At 51.5% G+C, this 16,932-nt stretch overlaps 1 protein-coding gene across 2 annotated transcripts; it reads right to left on the minus strand.

Annotated features, from left to right (window-relative positions):
- Window positions 1-8: 8 nt before the first annotated feature.
- On the minus strand, window positions 9-7,224 carry TMEM150B (transmembrane protein 150B). Of its 2 annotated transcripts, XM_045789296.2 has the most exons (8): window positions 7,086-7,224; window positions 6,651-6,695; window positions 6,252-6,327; window positions 5,842-5,901; window positions 5,676-5,743; window positions 5,345-5,472; window positions 3,602-3,785; window positions 9-630 (listed from the first exon to the last, which is right to left on the minus strand). In XM_045789296.2, the coding sequence occupies exons 3-8, from the start codon at window positions 6,317-6,319 to the stop codon at window positions 434-436; spliced, it is 705 nt and encodes a 234-aa protein (XP_045645252.1). In that variant the 5' UTR covers window positions 6,320-6,327; window positions 6,651-6,695; window positions 7,086-7,224; the 3' UTR covers window positions 9-433. The 2 variants fall into 2 exon arrangements, with proteins under 2 accessions (XP_045645252.1, XP_087727165.1); XM_087871039.1 differs by lacking the exon at window positions 7,086-7,224 and having other exon boundaries at window positions 6,651-6,726.
- Between the last annotated feature and the right edge of the window lie 9,708 nt (window positions 7,225-16,932).

Raw genomic sequence — 16,932 nt, forward strand, 5'->3', positions numbered from 1 at the left:
GGGGGTGGTTCTAGGGGGGACTGAGGGCGGGGGAGCTGTTTCTATTTTATTTATTGATTAATTTATTATTTTATTTATTCATCAATCTCTCTGCGGGGTGGTGTGGGGGAGGGATGGGGGCTGGTTGGGGTGGCTTAGCAGATCCGGACGGAGAGGGCCATCTGTCCTTGTGTCCCCAGCTCCTCCTTCCCAGGGCCCCCCTTCCCCGGTTCTCCCCCTTCCCTCACAACCTTCTGTACGGATTTGCTCTCCGGAAGGAATTCTGGTTTCGCGTGACCCTGCCTGCGTCCGTGTCTCTGATTCCGCCGGCGGCAAAAAAAAAAAAAAAAAAAATTAATAATAATAATAATAAATAGCCTTGAGCAGGGATGGCTGGCTGGCCTTGGCCTCTCACTTCCTGGGTGGCCCTGACCACACCGACCGGACGGCCCATTCACAGGGGGATCTGCAGGGAGATGGGGGAGGCCGGCGGGGGGCTGAGGCTGGGGCCTGGCTGGAGACACAGGGTGCAGCCATCCAGGCAGGAAAAATCCACGGCAAACAGGCCGAAGAGCGTGAACAGCAGCATGGCGATGGCCCACTCGCAGGCAGCGGAGGCCGAGCGCAGCGGCCAGGAGTGGAGGATCACCACTTCACACCCGGGTCAAGGGCCACACCAAGCAGGAAGGAGCTGGGAGCCCAGCGGAGTCCCCAAGGTCACTGGGGCTGGGTGCCCTCTCCAGACGCACTTGCCCCGCCCCGGCCGGAATGGCCTCGGAGGAACACCCACCCCCGCGGCTCCCAGACACTGTCACAGGGATGCCCTGCTCCCCATCTAAGGCTGCTTCCTGAATGTTCCCCTTGCACGTTCCTCCTGCTCATATTCCACTTCTGACATCCCAGAACAAGGTTCTTATCTTACCCACGGCCTTCCCTGACCCCATCGAGACTCCACCATCACCATCTCCCCCTTGCCCGGCCAGACAAGCAGCTGCCAACCGCTTCTTCCTTCAAATATGCAGCGTGTCCTAAAGACACCCCCGACCCGGCCGCCAGCCTCAGGCATGTTGGCAACTGCCATCCTCCACCCGTGGCCCACAGGCCCCTCCCGCTCGCCCCCTAAAATTTCTTCCTCCTCCTGGTGTCCCCACCTGGTGACAACTCTGCCACCCACTCAGGCGCCTAGCAGACCCTGGAGACTCACACTCACCCCTTCTCTCTCCTGATCCCCATGGCCAGCTGGTCACCCTAAGGCCTATCCTGCTGGCCTCGCGCATCTCTTTCTGTTCTTGCGTCTCTCTTCTGATCTGCCCTGTCCTGTCTCTAGCTTCTCACCCCCCTGCTCCAGAACATCAACGCTCCTTCCTCCCTTCCTCCCTCCCCCTCCCTCTTTCCCTCCCTCCCTCCCTTTCTTTTTTCTTCCTTCCTTCCTTCCTTTTTCCTTCCTTCCTTCCTTCTTTCTTTCTTTCTTTCTTTCTTTCTTTCTTTCTTTCTTTCTTTTTTTTCTTTCTTTCTTTCTTTCTTTCTTTTTCTTTTCCACTACATCCAATGTGGGATTTGAACTGACAACCCCAAGATCAAGAGCCGCATGCTCTACCAACCGAGCCCTCCAGGCACCCCCTGAAAACCTTTTCAACCTCCAGCCCATGCACACTCCAAGCTCAAACTAGGGGAGAGGCCCTTGGTTTTCTGGGAGCCCCTCACTGCAACAACCCTCCTGCTTCTCGGCCAAGCCAGCTCCCTCTCACTCCGAGATCAGCTTAGACATTATTTCATTCAAGGATTTTTAGACAGTAGATGAGGCCGACATCACCCCTGATCCCATGAATCCTAGAGCAAAGGAGAGGGGAGAGCACCCACACACAAGGTAGTTAGGGCCAGAACTGGCCTTGTTCCTCCCCTGCTCATAAACTTCCCATGGCTCCCTATTGCCCCCAGGAAGAAACCCGAGTCTTTAAAGCCTCACCTTAGGACTGGAAATCCTCATCTCAGGCCCTGCCAGTGGCCTTCTCTCCAACCTGGTTTTTCCACCCTCGGCATGCACCTGTGGTGTGTCCCCAACCTCCCAAAGCAGGCGAAAAGCAGCTGGTTCTGCAAGACCAGCTCAGAATTGGCCGGTTCTCAGACCCATCCTTGCAGAACCCCAGCCCCTATCACACGCCACTGGCCATCTTTATGGTTCATTTCCTGGCCCCAGGGCCAAGGGATATTTGAGCTCCACAGAAGAAGGACCTTGCAGCCAAACTGATGATCAGCCCAGCTGGGATTTTAAAAGGGGCAGCACAGGGCGTCCGGGTGGCTCAGTCAGTTATGCAAACGACCCTTGGTTCAGCTCGGGTCATGCTCTCGGGGTCCTGAGATGAAGCCCTGCGTGGGGCCCCACACTAGCACAGAGTCTGCTTGTCCCTCTCCCTCTACTCTTCCCCCTGCTCTCTCTCAAATAAATACATAAAATGCTCTAAAATTTTTTTTAAATAATAAAATACAAGGGGCTGCTGGATCTTATCACCAACCGGGCCCCTGCAGAGGAGAGATGCTTGCACAGTTGGAGTAGCTAAAGGCTCAGCTGAGGGGCCAGCCCTTCCCACCCATTTCATGGGATTCAGTCTGCGGCTCTGGGAAATGGGACTGCCCACTCCGTGTGCTGGAACAATCCCAAATAAGCAGCTGTCCCTCAGGCAGCGAGCACAGGACCTCAGCTGGTTTCCCGGTAGGCTGCTCTGAACACCAGCAGCCTTCTGGCCTCCCGTCCATTCTCCCCAAGGAGGAGATCGGTCCCTCAGGCTGAGTTGGCAGCCTCTCCTCTTGGGGAACTTTATCAGTAACAACTGAATTTTACAGATACGGACACTGAAGCACAGTGATGTGAGTCACCCGGAGGCGTGCCGGGCTGGAGGAAAGATTCTGGGCTGGGGTGACTCAGAACTGGATTGGGTAGAGTCTTCAGTGCATGGTAGACAGGCTGGTAAATGGTTAACAACCAGCTCTGATGCTCAGCATTGGCCAATTTCTGTGTTGTGAGCACTCCCACCAAGGCCAGTGGGAACTGCTGGTATGACATGTGGAGCTGGGAAGAGATACGGACGACTCTCGAGAGCCTGTATAAGCTGCCCGCTGTCCAGCACGAGCTCCACCATTGGACTTCATGACGGGTCTTGGCCAAGGGACTCCCCCTATCTGAACCACAGTTCCCCGTCTTCGCCAACATGATGCCTGGCACAGGGCAGGTACCCCAAGCAGACTTCTGCCTCTGCTTACCATCATCCCAATATTTCTTGGGGGCTCACTGTGCTGGGCACCGATCTAAGCACCTCACATGCATTTCTCCCTCATTCCCTACAACACGGGGTGGGGGCAGCCCTGTTATTACCCACATTTGATAGCGGAAGGAGCTGAGCCGCTGAGAAGTTCAGCCAGTGGAGTTTTCCCTCCCCCTCCCCAGCTAGGACGTGGGGGAGGTGGACTTCAGTCCAGGCTGCCTGACCCCAGGGTTGACACCTTCCACGACACTCAAATCCTGAGGAGACTGAGGCCCAGAAAGGACAGGGCACTGCACGTTGCATGGAGCTGACCCACCCCGATGAAGACCCCCGACCCCTGCCCCCCGCCCCGGTAAGGATACTGGCCACCATGAGGATGGTACAGAGGCTGCAGAGGCCCAGGCGGAGGGGCCCGATCCAGGGGGCCCCAGGCTGGGGCAGGCTCTTCATCCGCCAGCAGAGATAAAGCTGCAACCAGAAGTAGAAGTTGCCCGCGAATAAGGCGAAGAAGGCCCCTACCAGGTGCGTGGGCAGCTGGTTCTTTTGCTGGGAGGAAAAGGGACAAGAGTTGAGAGGACAGTAAATACACAGTGGGGGGAGGGGTCCCTGACCCCCTCAATAGACTGCTCACTGCTGCGGCCTCACCCCCTAATACAGGGCCTGAACCGTAGGCGTTCAGGAAATACTAGTGCAACAAACCTTTCATTCTCAACCGGAGTGGGGGAGGGCTGATATTGCCACCCAGGGGTAAAAACTGGCTTTTGGGGGACGAAAAAAGTTCTTAAAGATTACAATGGTTTCTGGCTTGCAGATACATAGTATATGTTATTTAATATTTTTTTAAATATTAAAAGTTGAATGAGGGGAAATGATGACCAGCGGGAAATGTCTTTAGAAGGTTCCTGAGGGGAGCAATATAATAATTTTAAGAAGAGGGGCACCCAGGTGGCTCAGTTGGTTAAGCGTCTGCCTTCGGCTCAGGTCGCGATCCCAGGGTCCTGAGATCAAGCCCTCCATCAGGCTCCCTGCTCAGCAAGGAGTCGGCTTCTCCCTCTGCCCCTCCCCCCTGCTCATGATCTCTCTCTCACGCTCTCTGTCTCTCAAATACAAAAATAAAAATCTTAGGGGCGCCTGGGTGGCTCAGTCGTTAAGTGTCTGCCTTCCACTCAGGGTGTGATCCTGGTGTCATGGGATCGAGCCCCACATCAGGTTCCTCCGCTGGGAGCCTGCTTCTTCCTTTCCCACTCCCCCTGCTTGTGTTCCCTCTCTCTCTGGCTGTCTCTGTCAAATAAATAAATAAAATCTTTTTTAAAAATAAATAAATAAAAAATAAAAATCTTTAAAAAAAATTTTTTTAAGAAGTTAAAGTTGAGGAGCACAGGAATAAATGAATGAGTGATGGGGAATTGTTCTTAACAAGTGGGAGGCAGCCTCTAATCCTGTGGTATGGAGTCAGAGACATCACAGTAAAATTAAATAACAATATAAAATAATCAATAGGCTTTCTCCAATCGATTGTCCATTCATTTGTTCTACAAATATCTACTGAACTTCAAGGTGAAGAGTGTGAGTTCTAGAGTCTATGAATCTGGGTTGTTTCTGACCGCCGCGAACCAGCTGATTAAAACAAAACCAAAACCAAAACAAAACAAAAAACAAAAAAACAAAAAAAACCCTCTGTCGCGTTTGACCAAAAAGAGTCTACCTAGGGCTCTCGTGCGGATGGATGAAAACCTACACCGTGTAAAGCCTAGCGCCCCGCAAGGAGTGAACGCGCCATCTAAGTGACAAGAATCAGTGACTCTGAGTAATTTCATTATTAAAAGGGGAAAGAGGCAAGAGACGGCAGTAAATTACCTCAATCTTCTAGGGTTCAGTGAAATAATTATACCAAGAGCCTCCCACACGGGACTCCAGAGAGCGGAGGAGCTCACCTCCCTCCCCCGCCCAAGGACCACGAGAGAAATACAAGTCCCAGAAGGCCGTGCGCGGACAAGCCCCCCCAAACGAGCAGCCAGCGGCCCCGGGGGGTGCTGGGAGCTGTAGTCCCGGACTCGAGCTGGTTGGAACTCCTTGATGGGCTCCACGAGCCCGTGCCATCTCACCTGGAAATTGCCCACCACCGAGGTGCCCAGGGCACACAGGAGCCCCGTCCACAGGATCAGCTGGTTAAGCCATTTTCTGACTCCCCAATCCCGGAGCTGGTGGTAACGGATAATGCAGATCCACGCGGCTGGGAGGAGAGGGAAGTGGGCGGGCAAGCCGGACCCGGACTCCTGGGGAGGGGTGCGGAGAGACTGGGCGTCTAGGGGTGGGGGTCTAACCCCCACATATGGGGGAAGGGTGGGGCTTGGACTCCTGGGGCGGGGGCCGGGGCCGGGGCTGGGGCGGCAGTGGGGGCTCTCGCCCTGAACAGAAAGGGCTGAGAATATTTACCCATAGCAGCCCCCGTGTTGAGCAGCTGGCTGAAGATGCAGCTCTGAGGCGGGTAAGATCCACAGAGGCTGGGGAAGAAGAAGGGTCATCCCGTGGCTCCTCGGAGCCAGAACCCCCCATTCTCCCTCGGAACGCCCCACCCCCACCCCGCCAGGGCCATAACTACCTGATATAGGGGAAACCTTCCGTGAGGTTCACAGACCTGTTGGTCACCGCAACAGCAAAACTGAAGTATAGGGAGACATCAGAGTGGTTTTTAAGGACACCTTTTCTTTCTGTTACCCACAGAAACAAGGACTTCTAACTCCCTCCCCTTCAGGCCTGGGAGCCCAGGCCCCCAGACCCTCCTCCCTCAGACCCAAGAGTCCAGACCCCCCAGCCCCTCCTCCCTCAGACCCGGGAGTCCAGACCCCCCAGCCCCTCCTCCCTCAGACCCAGGAGTCCAGACCCCCCAGCCCCTCCTCCCTCAGACCCAGGAATCCAGACCCCCCAGCCCCTCCTCCCTCAGACCCAGGGGTCCAGACCCCCCAGCCCCTCCTCCCTCAGACCCAGGGGTCTTCTGCCTCTAACACTCACACGGTCCAGACTCCAGCGATAGCCCAAAGAGCCAGGAAGGCAGGCAGCATGGACAGGTAACCCCACATGCCGGGCACTGCAGGGGAAGGAGAGGGACCATGAACCTTTCTCTCTCTCTCTCAGGTGAGGAACCTGCCCTAAGGGTCCAGGTGCATCAGAAGGTGGCCTCCTGGCTCTGAGGCCCTCAGGCTCTGAGACCCCCATTGGCTCCCAGGGAGGAAACGATGGGTGAGGGTCTGATCTGAAGAGGTCAGCTCTCAGCCAGGGGCACGTTCCCTCTTGTAACAGCTGTCTTTCCATCCTGACCTCCCAGTTTTTCCAGGCTGGCCTCCCTCAGCCCAGCTTCCGAGCCTCTCCAGCTCTCCATTGCCAGCGTTTGGGCTTCTCCAGAATGCTCACCTGTCCGAACTTCCTCCCTCTCGCTCTCTGAGTCCTGGGCCCGGGCTGTGGGAGAGGTTGGAAAAGGAGGGGGGACGTGGGGTAGGGCTCGGGCAGCGTCGTGGCAGAGCCAAAGTCCAAGCAGCAGAACAGTCTGACCTTCCGACCATCTGACCCGCCACTTTCTTCAGGATCTCACCCCCAAACCGCCACTTCCCCACTCGGAACATAGCAGGCAGCACCTTAGTTCGCTTCAAGGGGCCCCCAACTTCCTTCCTTCAGCTTTGTAAGTTCAATGTCCAAGTGCCCAGCCCTTGTCCTCCCAGGACCCAGAATCTGAGCCTCTAGCTCTCTCCGCCCTTCCTGCCTTGAGGACCCAGCAGTCCAGGCCCCCAGTCCCTTCTAGAATTCCTGCATTTGTTTCTACCCCCTGGGGTCTAACCTCCTAGCTCTTACCTCCTCTGGGGCCCCAGAATCCAGGCCCACAGGTCAGATTCCTTTCTGGGTGCAGTTTCTGTCCTTAAGCTGAAGGGTATGGGGCCGTGGTGACCCTGCCTCCTCCCCCTCACTTGCCTTCCCCTCTCCCTTCCTCTGAGCCAGCTGCTGGAATTCCCCAATGGGCAGGCTCAGGGTGGGAAGGGAGACCTTGGTGTCGAAATCTCCATCCGATGAGCCTCCCCACTGAAAGCAATTGCTTCCTCTACCCAGATCATTCTTTTCTCTGTCCCACATAGCAACCCTCAACTTTGTGGTTTCCTCCTGTCTTGGTAATCAGATATTTGGGCCCCAGCCTCCTGTTGCTTCCCCTGGACCCAGGAGCCCAGGCCCCTAGCCCCCTCCTCCCTCAGACCCAGGAGCCCAGGTCCCCAGCCCCCTCCTCCCTCAGACCCAGGAGCTCAGTCCCCCAGGCCCCTCCTCCCTCAGACCCAGGAGTCCAGACCCCCAAGCCCCTCCTCCCTCAGACCTAGAAGTTCCAGCTACCTTCTCCCTCAGCACCCCACCTCTCTTTTTTCAATTTGTGATAGAATTCACAAAAACATAAAATTAACTATTTTAAAGTGAACAATTCAGTGGCATTTGGTACATACCCAGTGTTGTGCAACTACCACGTTTACCTAGTTCCAGAACTTTCTCATCAACCCCAAAGAAACCCTCTACCCGCCAAGTATAGGTACTCCCCCTTCCCTCCTGTCTCCAGCCCCTGGCCACAGCCAGACTGCTTTCTGTCTCTGTGGATTTGTTAATTCTGGACATTTCATCCGTGTTCGAGTTGCATCCACATTGCAGCACACCCATCAGCGCTTCGTTGCTTTCCGTGGCCGTATAGAATCCCTCTGACCCTATGTCTTTGGGGACTTATGAATCTGAAACCCACCTTTTCTTCCTCACGCTCCCACATTTCCACGGCCCCAGCAACTAGGACTTCAGGCTGTCAGCTTGCTCGAGAGTACAGATGAGAAAGTGAAGGGACAGATAGACAGACATGGGGCATTCCCTGAGCCCAGAGCTAGCGATCTGCAGAGGCCGAGACCTCACCCCTGCCCACAGGGGCTTCCCATGCCGGAAGGCAGCCGCCCTTGGACCTGAAAATTAGAAAACAGGTATTATAATGAAGGTGGCACAGGGCATGGTGGCCCCCAGAAGAGGAGGTGGCTAACTAGCCATGGTGTCCAGTGTATTCTGGTTGTGAGGGAAGGCCAGGAGAGTCTCACAAGCCATACTTGGAAGGAGGGAGTGTGTGAGTTTGCAAGCTGCAGGAAGGCTTTCTCAGTAGAGTCCAGATGGCCTCTGAAACCTGGCCCGTGAGGGTCAAGTGCCTTTGTCTGCTGGGTTACTAGGAGACATGGGCCAGGCCCCAAAGTTCTCCATTGCCATAAAGGGCTTGGACATTATCCTGAGGGTACTGGAGAGCCATGGAAGGTTCTTGAGCAGAGAAGACTGAAAGGAACTGACACTGTGTGTAGACAGGAAGGAAGTATAATGATAATAACCATTAGCACATCTTTAGTGCCAGGCACTGCCCAGCAACTGAGGGGGGGGGCAGTGATTCTGGAATAATGCCAAGCTTCACACCTCCAAAGATATCTCAGAAGATGCAGAGCTTTCAAATCGTAAGACTTGAGTTCGAATCCCATCTCCGTCACCTAAGAGCTGGGTGCCTGCATGAGCTTCCAATGGTTCCTGTAACAAAGTACCATAAATTTCATAGCTTAAGACAATACAAGTTTAGGGACGCCTGGGTGGCTCAATGGGTTAAGCGTCTGCCTTTGGTTCAGGTCAAGATCTCCGGGTCCTGGGATCGAGTCCTGCATCAGGCTCCTTGCTCAGCAGGAAGCCTGCTTCTCCCTCTGTGCCTCCCCCTGCTTGCGCTCTCTCTCTGTCAAATAAATAAAATCTTTATTTAAAAAATCCTTAATTTAATCATGATGTGCAGTCATTTTTGCTACGTAAGGTACCCTAGCCACATGTCCTGGAGATGAAGGTGTAGACATTCTGGGGACCACTGTGCTGTCCCCCAGTATCCCTGGGTAGGAGGCTTCAGTTTCTTCAATCTGTACAATGGAGCACGTAATATTGTTCTGGGGATGGACTTTTCGGTGGTAATAAGAAAACCACAGGCCCAAGATGGAGTCACTGATGTGAAGGGCCCCACTCACCAAACCAGGACTTAAGACCTAACCTAAGAGCAGTTTCAGCCTCCCTGCCCCCTGCCCCGGCCCCCCAGATAGTAACATTTTACTAGTCCACCTGGAATTTCCTGGTTAGCACTAGGAAATGCACTGAGAGACCCTTCCATTCCCCTTAGGAGGGCAACCTCGCCTAACACAGTGCATTCTTTGCTAATAATTTTTTTTCTGCTTCCTATCTACCTTTAAAAACCTTTCCCTTTTAATAGCTTGACAGAACTCCCTCTGCTTGGTAGGTGGGATGCTGCCCGATTCTTCAATCTCCTAATAAAGCCAATTTGATCTTTAAAATGTACTCGGTTGAATTTTTGCGATTTGGGGTGCCTGGGTGGCTCAGTGGGTTAAGTGTCTGCCTTTGGCTCAGGTCATGATCCTGGAGTCCTGGGATCAAGCCCCACCTTGGGCTCCCTGCCCAGCAGGAGCCTGCTTCTCCCTCTGCCTATTGCTCCCCCTGCTTGTGTGCTCTCTCTCTCTGTGAAAGAAAGAAAGAAAGAAAGAAAGAAAGAAAGAAAGAAAGAAAGAAAGAAAGAAAGAAAGAAAGAGAGAGAGAGAAAGAAAGAAAGAAGGAAAAGAAAGAAAGAAAGGAAGGAAGGAAGGAAGGAAGGAAGGAAGGAAGGAAGGAAGAAAGAAAGAAAGAAAGAAAGAAAGAAAGAAAGAAAGAAAGAAAGAAAGAAAGAAAGAAAATCTTTTAAAAAGAACTGCCCTGCTGGAGTGAAACTAGCAAGTTCCCACCCTGCCCCAGTCAAATGCCTCTCCTCCCTGTCTCCTCTCCTCCCTGTCCCCTCCTCTGGGTCAGAGTGGCACCTGTTCCAGCCGGTGGCTCAGCATCTTCCTCCTGAATCCTTCCTTCACTCGGTAGACGTTCCCCTGACGTCCCTGGGATCCCAGGCACGAATTGGATCCAGCCCCTGCATGCCAGGGGCTCCCTGTGCACACCGAGCCCTAAAGGAGCACCGCGGGGGACGACCCAGTGCTAACTGGTGCCCACTCTGCCCCGGCACCTTGCCCCAACCTTGGCTGCACCTGTCTGATTCCTACTCCTCTCTCAAAGATGCTACCCTCCAGGTGACCCAAGGCAAGACTTTTCCACACTCCTGAGCTCAGTAGCCACCCCCCTGCATTGGCTCAGAAGCTAGGTTTACTGGTGTTGCCATGGTGGCTGTAGGCCGTCCTTAGGACATCTGTGAGAGGACCTCGAGCCTGGTGGGCGACTTTCAATTCGGAAATAGGCCCCTCCCTGGGCTATTCCGGATCCTTCCGGAAACGTGTGCTTGCTAGCCAGATTCTGCCCAGGGGAAGAGGCTGCACATGGCCTTCCTCCGGGTGAGATGGTAACTTCCCTTGCGCGTGTAGGAAACTGCTTCTGGTTCGCGGTGGGGACCGTTTTTCCCAGAGAGGGGGAGCTGCCCACGCAGTGATCTCTTTTCTCACCTGTCAAAGCAAGGAGCATAAGGACGCCCCCGTCACATGCTTGCGAGGGTGCAGGAGGGAGCCCTGGGAGTGTTAACATTGTCGGGTCCTCCGAGGCATGGTCAGGATTTCCGAGAAGTTGCCCTGCTCCGTAGACTAGATACCTGGGGTTCAGAGCATCTTGCTGTGTTACCCGGTCCTCCTCCAAGAAGCAAGTGCTGCAACGGTGTTAGCTCCGCGAGGGATTTATTGGGGAGCGATGCCAGTGAAAGAGAAAGGAGAGAGGGAGCAGGGCTGGGCCAGGAAGTGGGTGGGACACCTGTGGAAGAAGAGGGGGAAGGGAGGTGTGGGTAGGAAGAGCTCCAGACAGCGCAGCCCTGAGAAATCTCAGCTAGCCCACAGCGGAGGTGAATTGCAAGGATTTCGTGTCAGAGATCCATAGAAACGGAAAGTAGGCTGGTGGTTACCAGGGGCTGGAGGGAGGGGTGGATGGGGAGTGATTGCTTAATCGCTTCTCTTTGGGGTGGTGACAATGTCTTGGAAGCAGATAGAGGATGGGCGGTTGCACAACAGTGTGACTGTACTAAATGCCTCTGATTATACCACTTAAAATGGTTAAAGCGGTGAATTTTGTGGTGTGTGAATTTTACTTCAATTAAAAAAGAAAAAGAGGGGCACCTGGGTGGCTCAGTGGGTGAAGCGTCTGACTTGATTTCAGCTCTGGTGGTGATCTCAGCTTCATGAGATGGAAGGGACTCTGCTTCTCTCCCTCTTTGGCTCCCTCTGCCCCTGCCCCCACGGCTTGCATGTGCGTGCGCTCCGGTGTGCTCGCTCTCTCTAAAAATGAATAAAATCTTTAAAAAAAAGGGGGGGGGACGCCTTGATCAGTTAAACCTTCAGCTTGGGTCATGATCCTGGAGTCCTGGGATGGAGTCCCAGTCTGGCTCCCTGCTCAGCTGGGAGCCTGCTTCTCCCTCACCCTCTGCCACTCCCCCTGCTCATGCTCTCTCTCTCGCTCTCTCTCCCTCTCACATAAATAAATAATTTAAATAAATAAATTTAAATTTAAATAAATAAATTTTAAAAAATAGGAAAAGATTGCCATTGGAGAAGCCACATTAGGTGGGAATGGCCAGGCCCTAGTACTCCCTCTCCCCCTGCCCCACCCCCACCTATGATGCTTAGTCATGGTTGGGGGCTGCCAGAAAAGAACACGACCTTGATCCAAACAAAATAGTGGTTACAGGGGGCACCCGGGTAGCTCAGTCGTTAAGCGTCTGCCTTTGGCCCAGGGCGTGATCCTGGATCCCTGAGATCAAGCCCCGCATCAGGCTCCTCCGGTATGAGCCTGCTTCTTCCTCTCCCACTCCCCCTGCTTGTGTTCCCTCTCTTGCTGGCTGTCTCTCTGTCACATAAATAAATAAAATCTTAAAAAAAAAAAATAGTGGTTACAGGTACTGCACCTGGGGGCTGTCCTCCAAAGGCACTTTTCACAGCTAAGTTCTTTCTTCAAGGGAGATCCACTTGGCTACCACGCTGGCCCAGTGTCACTCGGCTGCTGAATGGAGGAGCTGGGGCCACAGCACAGGTCTGCCTGATTCTAAAATGTTGTTCTTTCCCATTCTTTCATTCTCCTTAAATCTCCCATCCCACCATCTACCTTCTCATTCCCAGTGCATGCACATGGTATGTATCTCCCTGTTGTAGATCTTCTTTAAGTTCTCTCAGTAAGGTTTTACAGATTTTTCTCAAAGAAGTTTTGTGTATCTTTTGTTAGATTTATTCCCCCTTGCCGGGTATTTATAAATACTATTTTAAGTCTTATTGATTTAATTTTTATTTTAGAACTTTGTTCATCGTACAGAAAATGGGTAACATAGCCGATCTGAACCAGCTCTCCTGTGTGCAAGGTTTACCTTTGCCTGGTGTCTGGGGACCTGGCTGTGGAACTCTTCGGAGTGGCTCACTGTGCCTGATTGTTTGTGCAAACCCTGTGGTTAATGCTGAATGCCTGCTTTCCCTCTGGGAGTCTGGAATTCTGGTGCATGCTAGGCAGACGGTGTCTGTGTGATCAGTCATCAATAAAAACCTTGGGTGCTTGAGTTTCTAATGGGCTCCCTCGGGCACAAACATCACACACATTTTGCTGCATTTTTTAAAAAGATTTTATTTATTTATTTGACACAGAGAGAGAGAGGAGCACAAGCAGGGGGAGTCACAGGCAGAGGGAGAAGCAGGCTCCCCGCCGAGCTGGGAGCCGGATGAGGGACTCAATCCCCGGACCCCAGGATCATGACCTGAGTCCAAGTCAGATGCTTAACTGACTGAGCCACGCAGGTTCCCCATCTTTCTTTTCAATTCTTACACTTTTTTTTTTCTTTTTCTTGCCTTACTGCACGGGCTATGTCTTCAGAACAGCACTGAATGTCGTGGTAAGGGGACATCCCTGTCTTGTTCCTGATTTCAAATAAAAAGCTTTCAGGGTTTCACCATTAACCTGAATTTTCTTTAGATTGTTTTTATTGTGGTAAAACATAACACAACATAAATGTTGCCCTTTTAACCAATTTCAGGTGTAAATTCAGTGGCATGAAGTACATTCACACTGTTGTGCAACCATCACCACCGTCCAACCCCTGAACTTTCTCATCATCTCAAACAGAAACTTTTTACCCATTAACTAATAACTCCCCCCTTCCCCTCCCTCCAGCCCCTGGCAGCCCCGTCCCACTTTCTATCGCTATAAATTCAACTCTTCCAGGTACCTCACGTTAGTGGAATCATACAATATTTTTAAGTGTGAGTGTCTGGCTTATTTCACTTTCAAAATGTTTTCAGGTTCATCTATGTTGTAGCCTGTGTCACAATTTCCTTTCTACGTTTTGTTTATTCATTTATCAGTTGTAGATGTTTGGGTTAGTTCCACTTTTTGGCTATTACGAGTAATGCTGTGATAAACAATCATGTGCATGTTTTTCTTTCTCTCTCTCTCTTTCTTTCAGATCGTATTTATTTATTTTAGAGACAGAGCACGAATGTGGGGAGGAGCAGAGGGAGAGGGAGAAAGCAGGCTCCTATCTGAGCAGGGAGCCCGATATGGGGCTTGGCCCCGGGGCCCCGAGATCATGACCTGAGCTGAAGGCAGATGCTTAACTAACTAAGCCACCCAGGCGCCCCTCTTTCTTTCTTTTTTTAATAGAGAGAGAGAGAGAGAGAGACAGAGCACGGGAGAGAGAGAACCCCAAGCAGGCTCCATGCCCAGAGAAGAACCCGACATGGGGCTCAATGTCAGGACACTGAGATCATGACCCAAGCCAAAATCAAGATCAGACGCTTAACCAACTGAGCCACCCAGGCGCCCCCTCCCTTTTTTTTAAAGATTTTATTTTTAAATAATCTCTACCGCCAACCCCGAGATCACAGCCCTGAGATCAAGAGTCGCACGCTCCACTCACTGAGTCAACCAGGCACCCCGACTTACAAGGATTCTTCATATATTCTAGATTACAAACTTTTATCGGATATATGATTTGCAAAAATGTTCTCCCATCCCATGGGTAAGAGCCCTCTTCTGAGGGCCTCTCTGTTCTTCAGGGTCAGGTTTCTTTCATTGTTCTTTGTTTAATCATTCATTAAATCTTTTTTTTTTTTTATAATTTCTATCTCAGCGATGGATTTTTTTTTTTAAGATTTTATTTATTTATTCGACAGAGACAGCCAGCGAGAGAGGGAACACAGCAGGCGAGTGAGAGAGGAAGAAGCAGGCTCCCAGCGGAGGAGCCCGATGTGGGACTCGATCCCGGAACGCCGGGATCACGCCCTGAGCCGAAGGCAGATGCTTAACTGCTGTGCCACCCAGGCGCCCCAATCATTCATTAAATCTTTATCAAATGTGGGGCACCTGGGTAGCGCAGTCGTTAAAGCGTCTGCCTTCGGCTCAGGGCGTGATCCTGGCGTTCCGGGATCGAGTCCCACATCGGGCTCCTCCGCTGGGAGCCTGCTTCTTCCTCTCTCACTCGCCTGCTGTGTTCCCTCTCTCGCTGGCTGTCTCTCTGTCACATAAATAAATAAAAAAAAAAAATCTTTAAAAAAAAAAAATCTTTATCAAATGCCAGCGATGTGCCAGGCACGGCCCTCCAGTTTCTTCCATATAGTTGCAAAAGTTTCTTCCTCACAGCTGAATAATACTCCATCATATATATATACCCAACATTTTCTTTTGTCATCGATCCATCGACAGACACTCAGGGTGGTTTCCACGTCTTGGCTGTTGTGAATAATGCTGCAATAAACACGACAGTGCAGATATCTCTTGGCAATAGTGAGCATTTTCTTTGGATATATATCCAGAAATGGGATTGCTGGATGATATGGCATTTCTATTTCTGATTTCTTACGGAGCCACCATACCGTTTTCCATAGCGGCTACACCAACTTACATTCCCATCAGCAGACACAAGGGTCCCCTTTTCTCCACATCCTGGTCCCCAATCATGTAATTTATATATACATATAAGTAGATATCCCTTTCCCCTCAAAATCTGGTCATCCTGAATTTACGGTCTTGTAACAAGTTTTGGGAGCTACTAAACCCACACACAACGTCCCTCCAGCATGTGAATGTGTGGTCTGAAGAAGCCACCTGCAAAGGTGTTCTCTAAGGCCTGCTTCTCAAACATTCCGGAGCATTCCAACCAGTGGTCTAGGTGTGATTCTGATTTCGGAGTCCTGGGATGTGGCCCAGCATTCTCCATTCCCACCGAGGACCCATGTGATCCTGCTTGAAGCTGCCTGTACACAGGCCACATTTGGGCTGTACTGTGCTAAAATGGTTAATTATTAACTACTCAACTGGGCTTTCTGGAGGCTGAGGCTTGCAATCTATGTTTTCACTACATTCCCCAGGTGATTATTTCTCTCTCTTTCAGTAGTAAAATACACTTAACATCAAATTTACCCTTTGAACCATTTTGAAGTGTACAATTCAAGGGCTTTACGTACATGCACGATGTTCCGCAGCTTCACCATTCTCTAGTTCCAGAACCTCGTCATCCAAAAAGGAAACCCCATACCTATTATTAGTCTCTCCCCAGTCTCCTCTCCACCTGCCCCCCGCCTCCAGCCCCTGGCAATCATGAGTCTGCTTTCCGTGTCTATGGATTTACTTATTCTGGAAATTTCATAAAAAAGGAATCATAAAAAGGGGGGGCTCAGTCAGTTAAGCGTCCAACTCTTGATTTCTGCTCAGGTCATGATCCCAGGGTCATGAGATCGAGCCCCGAGTGGAGCTCCATGCTCACTGGGGAGTCAGCCTGAGATTTGCTCCTTCTGCCCTGCCCCCCCCCATGCACACTCTCTCTAAAATAAATAAATCTTTAAAAAAAAGAAAAAAGAAATGGAATCATTCCATATGTGAGTTTTCGTGCTCTGGCTCCTTTCACCTGGCACGTTTGCAAGGTCCCTCTATGTTGTTATAGTCCGAGCTTCATTCCATATCGGGGTGCCTCTTACGATGCCGTCTGAGATTGAGAAGCTGCTGGATTCTATCTGGCCGCCGTAGCCCAGAGTTTGAGAGTAAACCTCTGTGTCTGATGGACTGTTCAATCCCCTCCGTCAGCGTCACTTTTCTTGTCTGTACGATTGGGGTCATAACAGCCCTTCCGCCTCGGGACTATCTGCAAAGTCACTGGCCTGTGCTAAGAGCTCAGCAACTGTTAGGCGTTGTTGTCCCATTCGGTGGATTTGCGGTAAGTGATCTGACCAATCTTCTATTGTTGGACATTAAGGCTTTTTCTATTTCCCTGTGTTTTAAACAACACCGAGGCAAACAGCTTTATATATAATATCTCGACAGTTGTCAGTTATTTCCTTCGAATAAAACCCTGAAAGTGGAAATTTTTTTTCAAGATTTTATTTATTTATTTGAGAGACAGTGAGAGAGAGAGGGAGAGAGAGCATGAGCCAGGGGAGGGGCACAGAAGCTGACTCCCTGCTGAGCAAGGAGCCTGAGGTTGGACTCTGGGATCCCAACTGAGCCACCAGGCGATTGGCAGGTCAAATTTTTATTCATATTATGAAATCTTTTGACGCATAGAAAAACAACAGAAAGTGAATATAGTGAACTCATGATTTCCACCTCTGGGCTTACCAAAAAAAAAAAAAAGAAAGAAAAGGACAAATATCAGTGTCCTGTGTGGCTTCCTGAC

The sequence above is a fragment of the Ursus americanus genome, chromosome 21, assembly GCF_024610735.1.
Source record: "Ursus americanus isolate L20-20 chromosome 21, mUrsAme1.1.p, whole genome shotgun sequence".
Classification (NCBI taxonomy): domain Eukaryota; kingdom Metazoa; phylum Chordata; class Mammalia; order Carnivora; family Ursidae; genus Ursus; species Ursus americanus.